Source organism: Schistocerca serialis, chromosome 2 (assembly GCF_023864345.2).
Source record: "Schistocerca serialis cubense isolate TAMUIC-IGC-003099 chromosome 2, iqSchSeri2.2, whole genome shotgun sequence".
In the NCBI taxonomy this organism is placed as follows: domain Eukaryota; kingdom Metazoa; phylum Arthropoda; class Insecta; order Orthoptera; family Acrididae; genus Schistocerca; species Schistocerca serialis.
In genome coordinates, this window is record NC_064639.1 from 1,043,677,964 (window position 1) to 1,043,692,301 (window position 14,338).

Genomic DNA, 14,338 nt, shown 5'->3' on the forward strand with positions numbered 1-14,338 from the left:
ATTAGACGTGTGAGGCAAAGGTAGCAACTGCCTCAGAATTTGTGTGTCCATAGAAAATACAATACAGTTTGTACATCGCAACCTGTATGGTCTTTAATAATAGACAACTTTCAGTCATTAACTATTCCGTCTCAGGACAGCTGCACTTGGTAGAAATACCACCGAAGCCACAGCAGGAAAGCTGATAGCCTTACATCCATTAAGCACACGGTCATATAATTATAATAATTAACTGTTTGGTGGCTTTGGTAATCACGCAAAACCCAATAAAGGACATAATGGGGGTGTTTCAACTGTCACAGTCTTCTTCTCCTTCAAATGCATGAAATGAGTTTCCGCATAATGACCCACGTTATGAAACTTTCAGTGTATACTAGGGCGCCAGACATGTATCTGCAAATAAAAAAAATTAATTATGCAATTTTGTTTTTTCAAGGGTAAACTTTTTAACTGCCTCTTGTATATGATGATTGATTACTCTTATTCCTTCGGTTGTTTGTTAATGGTTTAACTTTTTTACAGTTAGACTCCATTACATCTTCCATACGTTTTATGATATTTACCATCATTTCTCTTGTTTTTGTGTCTATTTCTGTTCTGCCTCACCCTTTTATGGACTTCTTCTTAGTGTTAGACAATACTCTCTTCCTTATTCCTTTGTTGCTGCTTCACTTTTTGATCCAATTAAACCAATATACTGTGATTCTTTTCCAATCCTCAGAGTTTTGCATGTATTCTGTTATAACAGAAGTCATATTTTGCCAATCATCCTTTTCTTCCAGAAAAAAAGGCTAATCAACTGTAATGGTCTCACAGACATAACAAAGATTTGCTTACATCAAAAGCTCAAAATAGTGAAGTACTCGATATGTTTGTTCATTACTTCTAGCTCCCTTCATGATAGAATTAGTAACATATTTTCTTAAAATGTCATCTTCTACTCATTGAAATTACTGTTTTTCTCCCTTGCTAATATAATTGTATAATTTTTTTTCCGAACTTTCAGGTTAGAGCAGCAGCTGTGTATGCATTGGGAACTTTCATCAACTCTGTCACCGAAAGAAGTGAGCATGCCAACAATATCGATCACACCATTGCCATGACACTACTTAATACTGTATCATATGATATGAGTCCTCTTGTTCGCAAGGTATGCAGAATAATTCAGTTTTTCCATGCAGTAATTGAATTTCAGCAATTTATGTATTTAGATTTAACATCTACACTCAATTAAAAGAAACTAAATGTCCTATATTATTTTTTAATCTACTGCCAAAAGTGTATAGAAGAACTGAGAAAGGTGTTACTGTGCACATTACTTCCCATTCTCAAATCCTCTCGTGGAGGATGCTCCCTGCACCTACACGCAATCACATGGATGTCACTACAATAAATCAAAACAATAAGTAGCAGCTGCTACATGAAGGCCAGGCCGATTTCTTCAACAAGGCTGCAGCCAATATTTTTCTCCTTCTTTCTCCACCTAGCAATTTGGTTGTACATTAATAACCTGGACTTATGCAATATGTGGGACTGAGCGATAACCCTGTAAGTTGAACTCAAATCGTGTTCCAGGTTTGCATATAAATACAAATTATGTTAAACTGGGAGCAGAGACTAAAGAAAACAATGTGATGTAGAAGAAAACTATTTAATAAAATGTTCAGCAATACAACAAATTATATTGCAGTTCAGTATGATGCATTGCGTCATAAGTTATTGTAATGTAGAAGGCTTCATGAAATCTAACAATTCGTTTGATGAATCAGGTTTTTTTTCCCTCCTTCTTATGCAATATTTCCTCATAGCACACAAATGAATTTTTTATTCCTCATTTTGTAAGAAAAATGTGCATTTTGTTGAAATCTATTGTTTGTTAAATTTGTGACCATTTTTCAATTGAACTGAGGCCTTATTTCAAGTTTGCAACTGTCATTTAATCTTCTGATTGATCTAGGTATGAAGACTCAAGTTGTTGAATGTTTTGCACTTGCTCACACATTTCTGAAAGCTCACCCATAGTCAGCTTGTGTGCTAAATCTACAGAGCAAGAACCAACTCGTTTTGCCAACTTTTTTTGCTAAGGAAACTATAATAAACCACCAACAGAAACACACTCTTCAGAACCAAAAAAACAATAATGATCCCTTCTGCAGATCAAGCAAATAACAACTAATTCATATAATCAGAGTTCCCTTCAACTCTATACCCGTATAACTGTTCCATGTGGAAATCAGCTGTTAGCAGCTGGTAGATAGCCTTACACGACGGAAGCGACGTCTCACAATCATTGTGGAAGAGAGGATGGTCGAGGTGGCACACCACTGTACTGGCCGATCCTATCCACACTTGACCGAGCGAGGTGGCGCAGTGGTTAGCACACTGGACTCGCATTCGGGAGGACGATGGTTCAATCCTGTCTCCGGCCATCCTGATTTAGGTTTTCCGTGATTTCCCTAAATCGCTTCAGGCAGATGCCGGGATGGTTCTGTTGAAAGGGCACGGCCAATTTCCTTCCCCATCCTTCCCTCACCCCAAGCTTGCGCTCCATCTCTAATGACCTCGTTGTCGACGGAACGTTAAACACTAATCTCCTCCTCCTCCTATCCACACTTGATGAGTCAAAGACCGCCTGCTGAACGGCCGGGCACCAGCTGTTCTAGCCCTGGGCGGAAGGATATTTCCAGGACTGTTTGCACCCATGATCACCAAAAAATAGTTCATTGATCGTTGCGCCCCTTTCCTCTGCTGCTGGTTGATGCCCTCTGATGGACATTGGCCATACCTATGTGTTTGTTGTCAACTGTGGTTCTTGCTTGTAAACACTCTTGCGTCGGCCAGACTTCGCTGTGGAGTCGACAACCCGCACCACTGGTCTGCCAGCAGAGTTGCCACTGCAGTAGGCGTTTGTGGTGACTGCAGCAGTTCTCCCCACCACCCCTCCCACGGGCGAGGTGAATGCACATCTTGACATCAGTTTCAGTTTCCACTGGTGGAACGAGACCATGGGTGGTGGCGGAGGTGCCGGTGGCAAGGGGAGCCTCACTCATCAACATCCATAGCATCCATAGGCGAGGGACCCGCCCACAGGGACTCTGCGAAAGCTGGTGTTAGCAGCTGTGGTGGCAGCGGCTGCAACTGTGGTGGCTGTGACAGCGGCGGAGGCAAAGGCGAAGGGAAGTCCGATGAGCCCCTGGCCTCCAGCAAGACCCCAGACCGAAGGGCGTGGCCGGCAACGGTGCCATAGCTGGTCGAAATGCTTCTGACAGAGGGAACCATCGTTGAATGCGACAGTTGCCATGGTGCGGCCAAGAAGTGTGGAGACCTGGGCAGGAACCCAGCGTGGGCAGCTCTTGGGAAACACCAATGCCCCAGACTGGATCCTGGGGAAAGAAAAGCAGCTGCACCGAGACTGGAGCAGCTGCACGTGGGCAAGCAGGAAACAGGAGTGACAAGGGTGTCTGATGAGGGTGGCTGTGCAGTTTCTCCACCAGAGAGGACCCCTTGAGACCAGAGGAACGATAAGTAGACAGGAAGAGGTCGAGGGCAGCTGCCTGGGAGTGATGCTGACACAGCTTGGACACCTGCAATTTAAATGTGCAGACAAATCTTTCAGCCAACCCATTGGATGCAGGACAGAATGGTGTCATTTGGAGCAGCTGGATGCCCGATGTAGCACAAAAGGAAGTAAACTATGCCGATGTGAACTGCAGGCTGGTGGTCATCACAATCACTTCCTGCAGACCCTTGATGGTGAAAATATGAGAGAGGTCTTGAATAATGTGAGAGGTAGTTGTCGAGGGCATGCATGTGATGTACAGAAAACCACTGCTGGCATCCATCAAAATCAGCCAGTAGGATCCTAGGAATGGACTCGCAAAATTCAGGTGGAGCCAGGACCATGGGGCGGCAGTCGGAGGCCACAGAAGCAGGCATCGTGGCATTGCTGACTGCTGATGCTGACAGGAGGAGCAGGAACCTACCATTGGGTGATGTCACCATCCATTCCCCGCCAATAGACATGTTGCCGGGTGAGGCACTTTGTCAGGACGATCCCCCAGTGCCCAAAATGTTGGAGCACGAGGACCCGCTGATGGAGTGAGGATGGTATGACAACACGCCAATGATGAGCGTCCCCTAAGAGAAGAAGAACCCCATCACAGACGGAAAAGTCATTGCGGCGAGGCCAGTAAGCCCAAACCTCAGGGTCTGAGACCTGACGATGATCGGAGGGCCACCCAAGTTGAATGTGGCACAGAATTGTCCAAAGAACCGGGTCTGAAGACATGTGCTGTGGGATGAGCCGGGCGTTCATTGGCAGTGCGGCAATGGTGGAGTAGACGACGCTATATGGATGAAAACACGCAACCGGATCAACATCGAAGTTGGAATTGGCCCCCACAGGAAGTCAAGAAACAAAATCGGTGTTGGCATGGAGGCCCGTGGCCTGGTAACTGAAGATGTAGGTGTACCCTGCAAGGAACAATCCCCAGTGCTGCAGGTGGCGAGCGGCCCAGGAAGGGATGGTGGATGTGGCACCAAACATGGAGACCAAGGGCTTGTGGTCCGTGTAGATCGTGAACTGGTGGCCATAGGTGAAGTTGTGGAACTTCTTGAATCCAAAGATGATGGCTAAGGCTTCCTTCTTGACATGGCTATAACTGCACTGTGCATGTAATAGGGTTTCTGAGGTGAAAGCCTGTGGGCTCTCAACACTGTCAATGGTATGAGACAACACAGCCCTAAGCCCATAATCTGATGCATCAGCAGCCAAAATAAGAGGCTTGATGGAGTCATATGGGACAAGGAATGTGGAGCGTGAAGAGCAGATTTGAGACGCTGGAAAGCCCAATAACATTCTGGCAACCAGGTGCGGGGAACATTCTTTTAAAGCAGGCGATGATGAGGCAAAAAATTGACATTTGTTCCTGTTGCACCACAGTTGCCAAAGATTCCGCGATAGGTCTGGGGCCGAGATCCCTGCAACTAAGATGTCATCCAAGTAATTGGCCGTGCCAGAGACGTCCTGATTCAAAGACTCCAGAAACTACTGGTGATCCCAAATGGCAGGTAGTTGTACCGGAATATCCCCAAAGGGAGTATTGATGACGAGGAACTCATGAGAGGGAGTGTTGATCGACAGCTGGAGGTCTGCTTCCCAAAGATCAATCTTGGCAAAGATCAATCTTGGCAAAGATCTTTCCACCCGCAACTTAGGCAGAATATCATCGACCTTGGGGATGGGGTAAGAGTCAACAACAGACTGGGCAAAGACGGTGGCCTTAAAATTGCCACATACCCAGAGAGACCCATTCGGTTTTTCGAGGATAACATTGGGTTTAGCCCAGTGACTGTGGTGAACCGGTGTCAGAACTCCCGCCTCCTCGGGGTGACTCGGCTCCTTTTGTAGGGCATCCTGCAGGGCAAAAGGCACTGGACAAGCCTTGTGAAACTTCAGAACTGCTGAGGGGAGTAGTTCGATATGCACTTCAAAACCAGACACCCACGGAGGAGAATCAGAGAAGACATCACGGAAGGAATCAAAAAGCTCCTATAAAAGAGCATCACTGGGGCCAAATCGTGGATCTCAAGGCCAAGAGAATGAGAAAGATCATCCCTAACAGATTAGTGGCTGTGGAGGCAGCTAGGACCAAAATTCAGGCGGTGCCATCATGAGAGAGATACCGCACCTGCTCCAGGAACCACCCCTGCACGCGGATAATGTCATTACTATAGTTCTTCAAAGGGGTTGGGAATGGGTGGAGGAATGGAGCACCGAAGTGATGGTGAGAGTGGCCGTCAATAATTGTAGCCGAGGACCCTGCGTCCAGCTGGAAACAGAGAGGAGTCCTGTTGATCTGGACTGTCAGAATGATGGATCCCACTACTTGTGGGAGGACTGTCTGTACAAACGAGATGCTCAGCAGTTGGTCAGAATTCTCCAAGACCAAGTCTGGAGGGTATAACACTGTGAGATCCACCTCCATTGAAGAAGAGAAGCAGCAAACGTCGTCCCGCAGGTGGAACAGACCACCTGCCGGAAAAAACACTCACTGTGCTGGTGCGTAACAAAGCATTGATGACAGGAGGGCAACCTCTGACTTTGCTGAGCCCAAGAACCTGTAACCTGGTCTGGAAGACGAGGAGGAGGAGGAGGAGGAGGAGGAGGAGGCTGTGGTGGGGTGACCGCTGGCCGTCGGCATGGCTGCCACTCCGGTGACCGTGGTTCCGAGCGACGACAGGGCGTCCACGTGCCATAGACCTGCGGTGGGGCATGGGGCACTGCAGATGAATGGGAAGACTGTTCATTGGCACGAATGACCAACAGACACATGTCCAAGAAGGGATCCTTCAGCTTCAACAGATCCATTCGCAGGGCATCGTTAGGAGCATGGACCAGAATCGTGTTGCTAATGAGGTCTGCACAATATGACTGCTTACACCCCGGGTTGGTACAAGAGAACCGGCAGTCCTGGGAGAGCCCTTTAAGGCAAGAAATCCATTTCCTGTAAAACGTAATGGATGCTTCTGCCAGCTGAAGAAGTTGTGGCAAGCTGCCGCGATGTAGACCTGGGCATCAAAATACTCTGTTAAACTGTCAGTCAGCTGTTCGTAAGGGAGGACATAGGGTTGTACATCCAGATGCAACTGCTGCAGTAAGCGATAAATGTCAGGACCCACATAGGGAAGAAAAAACTCACAACGCTGGCCAGTGTCGATGGTTCTATGGGCAAGGAAATGATGTTCCAAGCAAGCCGCATAATTACTCCATCGTTCAATAGACTTGTCAAATGGCAGGAACATGGCAGGAGCGCCGATGCCGGCACCCCCCCGGAGGAACACTAGTCAAAGCCTGCAGACACTGAATCAGAAGTTCAGTCATGTGTTGCATATGACCCAACAGCTCGAGGACATGAGCCATTGTGCATCTGAACCAGGAATACCTTCAGCCATGTCAACAAACAATGGAACAACGCAGGAATTTGAACAAAGTCATTACCACTGCTAAATCTATGGAGCAAAAACCAACTTATTTTTCCAACTTTTGGATTAACCCTCTGGTTCTAATTTTGCATATAAATACAAATTATGTTAAACTGGGACCAGAGACTAAAGGAAACAATGTGATGTAGGAGAAAACTATTCAATAAAATGTTCAGCAATACAACAAATTATATTACAGTTCAGTATGATGCATTGCATCATAAGCTATTGTAATGTAGAAGGCTTCATGAAATCTAACAATTCGTTCGATGAATCAGTTTTTTTTCCTCCTTCTTATGCAAAATTTTCTTATAGCACACTAATGAATTTTTTATTCCTCTTTTTGTAAGAAAAACGTGCATTTTGTTGAAATCTATTGTTTGTTAAATTTGTGACCATTTTTCAATTGAACTGAGGCCTTATTTCAAGTTTGGAACTGTCATTTAATCTTCTGGTTGAACTAGGTATGAAGACTCAAGTTGTTGAATGTTTTGCACTTGCTCACACATTTATGTAATATCATCAATAGTCAGCTCGTGTGCTAACTCTATAGAGCAAGAACCAACTCGTTTTGGCAACTTTTTTATTAAGGAAACTACAGTAAACTACCAACAGGAACACACTCTTCAGAACCAACAAAACAATAGTGATCCCTTCTGCAGATCAAGCAAATAACAACTAATTCATATAATCAGAGTTCCCTTCAACTCTATACCGTATAACTGTTCCATGTGGAAGTTGGCTGTTAGCAGCTGGTAGATAGCCTAACATGACGGAAGTGACATCTCACAGTTGTTGTGGAAGAGAGGATGGTGAAGCTGGCACACCACTGTACTGGCCGATCTTCTCCGTGCTCAATGAATCAAGAACTGCCTGCTGAACAGCTGGGCGCTGGCTTATCTAGCCCCAGGCGGAAAGTTATTTCTGGGACTATTTGCACCCACGTGATCGCCAAACAATTGTTCATTGATCATCGCGCCCCCTTCCTCTGCTGCTGGTTGATGCTCTCTGATGGACATTGGCCGTACCTACGTGTTTGTTTTCAACTGTGGTATTTGTTTCTAAACACTCTTGCATCGGCCAGACTTCGTAGTGGAGTCAGCTACTGGTGTCGCTGGTCTGCCTGTGGAGTTGCTGCTGCAGTGGGTGTCTGTGGTGACTGCAGCATCCTGATTGTGTGAACCCAGCAGTTCGTGATCATCACCACCATCCACCTCTAAATTTAATTGCGTGCCAGGACTGACCACATCTTCAATCACATTATGAGTTTGATTGGATTTGGTGCTGATTCTCCCTGGGTTACAATGGTGAAAAAAATGGACACAATTTTTTTCAGATGCCAATATAGTTTTTAGCAAAATTTCATTCCGAGATTGTCCAGTAATTCTCAAGGCATCTAAATCACTGAATTGCTTCCAAAAGTGCTAAACAGAGAGCTTGTTGTTTTGTTTCATTGCTGCACGTAGATGTACAAATGATCACCTTGTGTAGTAAGGTTGGAATGTTTTAATGTCTCCCTGCTAGTTGGAATGTTTTAATGACTCCCTGGTCAATTGGTTGAAGCAAGGTGGTTGTAATAGGTTGCAAAAATAAAACTTCCACACTTGGGTCAAAATTAGAGGAACAAGAGGGTGATGTGGTGTGTTGTCAATTAATAGTGTCACTTTAAATATGATTTGTTTTAATTGACAATAATGTTCAACTTTAGGTATGAAGTAATGACCAAACCAGTCCTCAAGGTGGGAAGTTGTCAGCCATGCTCCAGCACTCAACTTCCAAATTACAGGCAACCCAGCTTTAATTCTTGTATTTTCTGGATGGTAAGCTAAGAGAGTTTTTTGAGTCTCCAGCTGCATTTATGCCAACCATCACTGTCAGTCGATCTTTGGTGGCTGTGAAGCCTGGAAAGTTTTTCTCTCCTTGCACATCGAAAGTTCTTTTAGACAGCATCTTCCAGAACAGAACAGTTTCATCTACACTCGATATGGTTTGGCTGGTGTAGCCACTTTCTTCTGTAACTGCCTTGAGTTTCTCTAGATAAAGTGGAGAGATCTCTTTATCAGTGCTTGCTGCCTCTCCACTTTCTGTGATGCTATGTCAATTATAACGACTTGTCAGTTGGCTAAGTCAGCCATTACCAGCATTAAACATTTCATTTTGAGTTGCCTCCCCTGCTTCGTCTCTCAAAAATCAGCTTAGCTTGAGAGCACACCAAGTTCTCACCAATAGGACAATTTTTCACTCTTACTTGATTATCACATCGTAGGAATAAAATTTCAATGGCCAAGGTTGCATAAATTAGTCTCCATTGTTGACAACTGGTTTTGACTATTGTAACTGTCTTCTTCTGGCATTTGAAAATTTTTGTTATAAGATGTGTTCCATTGTGAGTTCATACTTCATGCCATGTCGCCATCATGATTGATAACATATAGCACATTATACACAGGTTTGCTGACAACAAAACCATTTACAGTTATGGTTCAAGTGGCTCTGAGCACTATGGGACGTAACTTCTGAGGTCATCAGTCCATTTACAGTTAAAAAGCACCTTGTGTACATAGGTATGTTTGCATACATAGTGGTCACAAAGGGTTGTTAATTCTTGAATTGAATGATATAAAGTGAAATGCACATATGCATGTCTCTTTATGTTTGCGTGACATGTTACATAGATTGCGGATCCGCCTTAAATGAAATATACAATGCATCTGGTTTTTTCCCATGTAAAACATACACTCCTGGAAATTGAAATAAGAACACCGTGAATTCATTGTCCCAGGAAAGGGAAACTTTATTGACACATTCCTGGGGTCAGATACATCACATGATCACACTGACAGAACCACAGGCACATAGACACAGGCAACAGAGCATGCACAATGTCGGCACTAGTACAGTGTATATCCACCTTTCGCAGCAATGCAGGCTGCTATTCTCCCATGGAGACGATCGTAGAGATGCTGGATGTAGTCCTGTGGAACGGCTTGCCATGCCATTTCCACCTGGCGCCTCAGTTGGACCAGCGTTCGTGCTGGACGTGCAGACCGCGTGAGACGACGCTTCATCCAGTCTCAAACATGCTCAATGGGGGACAGATCCGGAGATCTTGCTGGCCAGGGTAGTTGACTTACACCTTCTAGAGCACGCTGGGTGGCACGGGATACATGCGGACGTGCATTGTCCTGTTGGAACAGCAAGTTCCCTTGCCGGTCTAGGAATGGTAGAACGATGGGTTCGATGACGGTTTGGATGTACCGTGCACTATTCAGTGTCCCCTCGACGATCACCAGTGGTGTACGGCCAGTGTAGGAGATCGCTCCCCACACCATGATGCCGGGTGTTGGCCCTGTGTGCCTCGGTCGTATGCAGTCCTGATTGTGGCGCTCACCTGCACGGCGCCAAACACGCATACGACCATCATTGGCACCAAGGCAGAAGCGACTCTCATCGCTGAAGACGACACGTCTCCATTCGTCCCTCCATTCACGCCTGTCGCGACACCACTGGAGGCGGGCTGCACGATGTTGGGGCGTGAGCGGAAGACGGCCTAACGGTGTGCGGGACCGTAGCCCAGCTTCATGGAGACGGTTGCGAATGGTCCTCGCCGATACCCCAGGAGCAACAGTGTCCCTAATTTGCTGGGAAGTGGCGGTGCGGTCCCCTACGGCACTGCGTAGGATCCTACGGTCTTGGCGTGCATCCGTGCGTCGCTGCGGTCCGGTCCCAGGTCGACGGGCACGTGCACCTTCCGCCGACCACTGGCGACAACATCGATGTACTGTGGAGACCTCACGCCCCACGTGTTGAGCAATTCGGCGGTACGTCCACCCGGCCTCCCGCATGCCCACTATACGCCCTCGCTCAAAGTCCGTCAACTGCACATACGGTTCACGTCCACGCTGTCGCGACATGCTACCAGTGTTAAAGACTGCGATGGAGCTCCGTATGCCACGGCAAACTGGCTGACACTGACGGCGGCGGTGCACAAATGCTGCGCAGCTAGCGCCATTCGACGGCCAACACCGCGGTTCCTGGTGTGTCCGCTGTGCCGTGCGTGTGATCATTGCTTGTACAGCCCTCTCGCAGTGTCCGGAGCAAGTATGGTGGTTCTGACACACCGGTGTCAATGTGTTCTTTTTTCCATTTCCAGGAGTGTAGAATGCTCCTGCTGTCACATTATAATTTTAACATTGTTTACAATTGAGTGATAATACGATGACATTGACGAATGATACTTGACTCCAAAGAGTGTGCATATTTTACAGTTCCAAAAATTTTTTTCATTATCTGATACAGTCATATCAACTGCTGATTCTAGTAGATCAGACTTCTTTGCCAATCCACAAATTTTCATTTTTGCATTGAAATCCTTGATAATATTAAGTTTACATTCCAAAGGTAATGATTGTTTTTCCTTGATTGATGCAAATGAACCACTCCTGCTTCGTTTGGATGCCATAGTTAAGACTCTATCGATCAGTGCATGAAATGATTCCGCATGAAACGTCCAAACCTGTCGTAAGCCAAGCACTGTGTGGGTAGAGTGAGGAGGAGAGGTGTGCAGTGCTGAAACAGCCAAATCGCATAACACAAGATTTGCACGAAACAGAATAGCGTAAGTTAGGGTATTACTGTAATGATTCTTTTTCTGAGAGCACCTTAGCTTTCTTGGACAATTTTGACTGTGTGTTATTCAGTTTCTGGCACTTTGTCTCTTACTTCTTGTCCTCTTTCCAAATTATCTTTCTGTTTTGATAGAAAGTATAATTTTCTATGCAATATTTTTACTACCTGGCGGGAGAAATTTTTATTGGAAAACCTTGATACTAACTTTTATGGGTTGATTGATCTTTTTAACTTGATTGTAGCTCAAGTAATTATTATCGATTCATTTTTTAGTAATTATTGTAAGATTTTACTTTGCATTTTGTATGTGAGTGGTATCACCACTTCATTAATACCAAATTTTAATTTTTGCAGGAGCTGGTTGTAGCACTGCAATGGATTGTCCTCATCTTTGAAAATTCCTTCCTCTCAGTATGTCTACAAGAAGAGAGCAGGCGAGGGGAGAGTACACTGAGTCCACAAACTGCAAATGTGCCAGGTTATTTTTTAAATAATTATTATTCCTTAAGTTTGTTATGCTCAGTGATGAAATCTTAGAAAACATTTCACCACCTATTCACTAAGTGCTGTGGTTCTTTGTTACTTCCTGACTTTGTACAAGGTATCGGTTTGGAGAAAATAGAAGTTAGCTATTTTTGTTTGCTTGAAAAACTGACTTTAGTTTGCATAAAACAGATGATTTGTTTTAAAGAAACAAAAATTATAACACCTGCTCCCATATAGTGAGGTTATGCTACACAAGTGGCTGTGAAAAATCTGTATGAAATCGGTATATTCAATAATGAATTATTGAGCAGTGAGTGTAAAGACACTTATTACTCTAAATAAGAAAAATTTAACTGAATTTGTAACCAGAGTGCCAGTTTCCATTGTGAGCCAGCTGTGACTTTATCTCAGGCAGAGAAAATGTGTGAACTCCTGTTTACCACATTTATTATGAAAAGTATAAATTGCTACTCACTATAAAGATGACACATTGAGTTGCTGACAGCCACACTGAAAAGGCTTTTGGTCAAAGCCTTATTCAGAAAAGGAAGCACACACATTCATTCACACAAGCAAGCACACCCCACACACAGATGACCACCATCTTTAGCAGCTCAGACTGGACTGCAACTGCCACATTGAATGGAAGCAGTGACCTGCGGGGAGCAGGGAAAGGGAAGGGATAGCAGGATACAGGTGGGGAGAGAAAAGTGCCATCTGGCAGAGTGTACGCAGACTAGGAGGCACGACAAGACTGCTACCAGATGGTGGGAGGCTGTTGGACAGGGAGGTGGGCAGAAGGGGGCAGGGGAGGAAAAGGAGAGGAAGAGGGAACGGGAAAACTGGATGGGTGTGTTGACAGAGAGCAGCACACAAAAAGGGTGGGGGGACGGGGGGTGGTGGTGAATAGAAAGGTGATGGTACAGACGGGGTGAAAGCTAATATTGTGTGGAATGCGTGGGTGCAGTAGATTATTTTAGGTTGAGGCTGGGACAATTTCAGGAGCAGAGAATGTGTTGTAAGGATAACTCCCATCTGCACATTCCAGAAAATTTGGTGGTGGAGGGACCAATGTGAGCCTCAACCAGATGGCCTCAACCTAAGGTGACCTACTGTCCCCACACACCCCATCCAACAGTATTCATCCCTTCTGTCTTATCATCTCCTCACTTTTCACACCCACACACCCTGTTTTTCTGTGCCACCCTCCGTCAATGCAACTGCCTGTATTTTCCCTTCCCTTCCCTCCTCCTCTTCTTTTCCACTACCCATTCCCCCTCCCCCTTCCACCTCTCTACCTGACAGCCTCCTAACACCACACCTGGTGGCAGTCTTGTAGTGCATCCTTCTTGTCCCTGCACAGTCCGCCAGACAGAATTCTTCTCTGCCTCCACCCAAACCCTGCTACCCTGGTCCCTAACCCGTCCTCTTCAGATTGCGGCTTCTGTTCATTGTGACAGCTGCATTCTGGTCTGAGATGGTGGTCGTGTGTGCGTGAGGTTTGTTGTGTCTGTCTGCAGCTGAACGTGTCATCTTTGCAGTGAGCAGCAGTCTACCCTTTTCCGTATATTGTTCTTATCTAAAGTGATGACAACTTTATGCCTGCATTCAGAATTTTGAAATACTGTCTTCATAAATGTATGTTGTCAGTGTTCTCCTCTGTGCATGGATATTTTTTGTTTGCAGTCAGTTGCGTGGAGTGTAGTGTAGTGGAGTGAGTTTTGAAACCTGAGAAAACTTTTCTCACCACTATTTGAACGTAACACTTGTGTGCGCACACACACACACACACACACACACACACACACACACACACACATACACATTCATTCTGACCTAAATTAACAGTACTTTGATTTGCAGTTATATTTATTTCAGTCTAATGAAATAAATTTCTTTGGTTTTAAATGACTTTATGATTATGTGGCTTTTGTCTCATCCCACTCAGCATTTCTTTTCCGTACTGGTTTGGAGCTTCCAGATATCTCTCTTTGTTCACACCACTTCAATTTACTATCTATTAGCATTGAAACGAAATCGAGCTGACTTGACGAAAACAGTGGTACCATCTGATATCTCTTCGCTGTGGCCTGTACAATCTAGTGACAAATATACCACCTAATTATGGCTCAGACTACTAGATCACCCATCATATGAAACAGAATTTTCCCTTGCAACACTTTTTTTGTATGCATAGTACCTTTTCATCTTTATTATGCAGTTTTTAAGTTTGATGTTT

General features: G+C 45.1%; 1 protein-coding gene across 3 annotated transcripts in view; it reads left to right on the forward strand.

The window, feature by feature from the left end:
• LOC126458470 (regulatory-associated protein of mTOR) overlaps positions 1-14,338 on the forward strand; it is a 336,732-nt gene that overhangs the window by 195,008 nt on the left and 127,386 nt on the right. For all 3 annotated transcript variants that reach the window (XM_050095547.1, XM_050095548.1, XM_050095549.1), the window contains exons 13-14: positions 1,007-1,150; positions 11,968-12,091. In XM_050095547.1, coding sequence (XP_049951504.1) covers positions 1,007-1,150; positions 11,968-12,091 — 268 coding nt within the window. The remainder of the gene's footprint in view (positions 1-1,006; positions 1,151-11,967; positions 12,092-14,338) is intronic.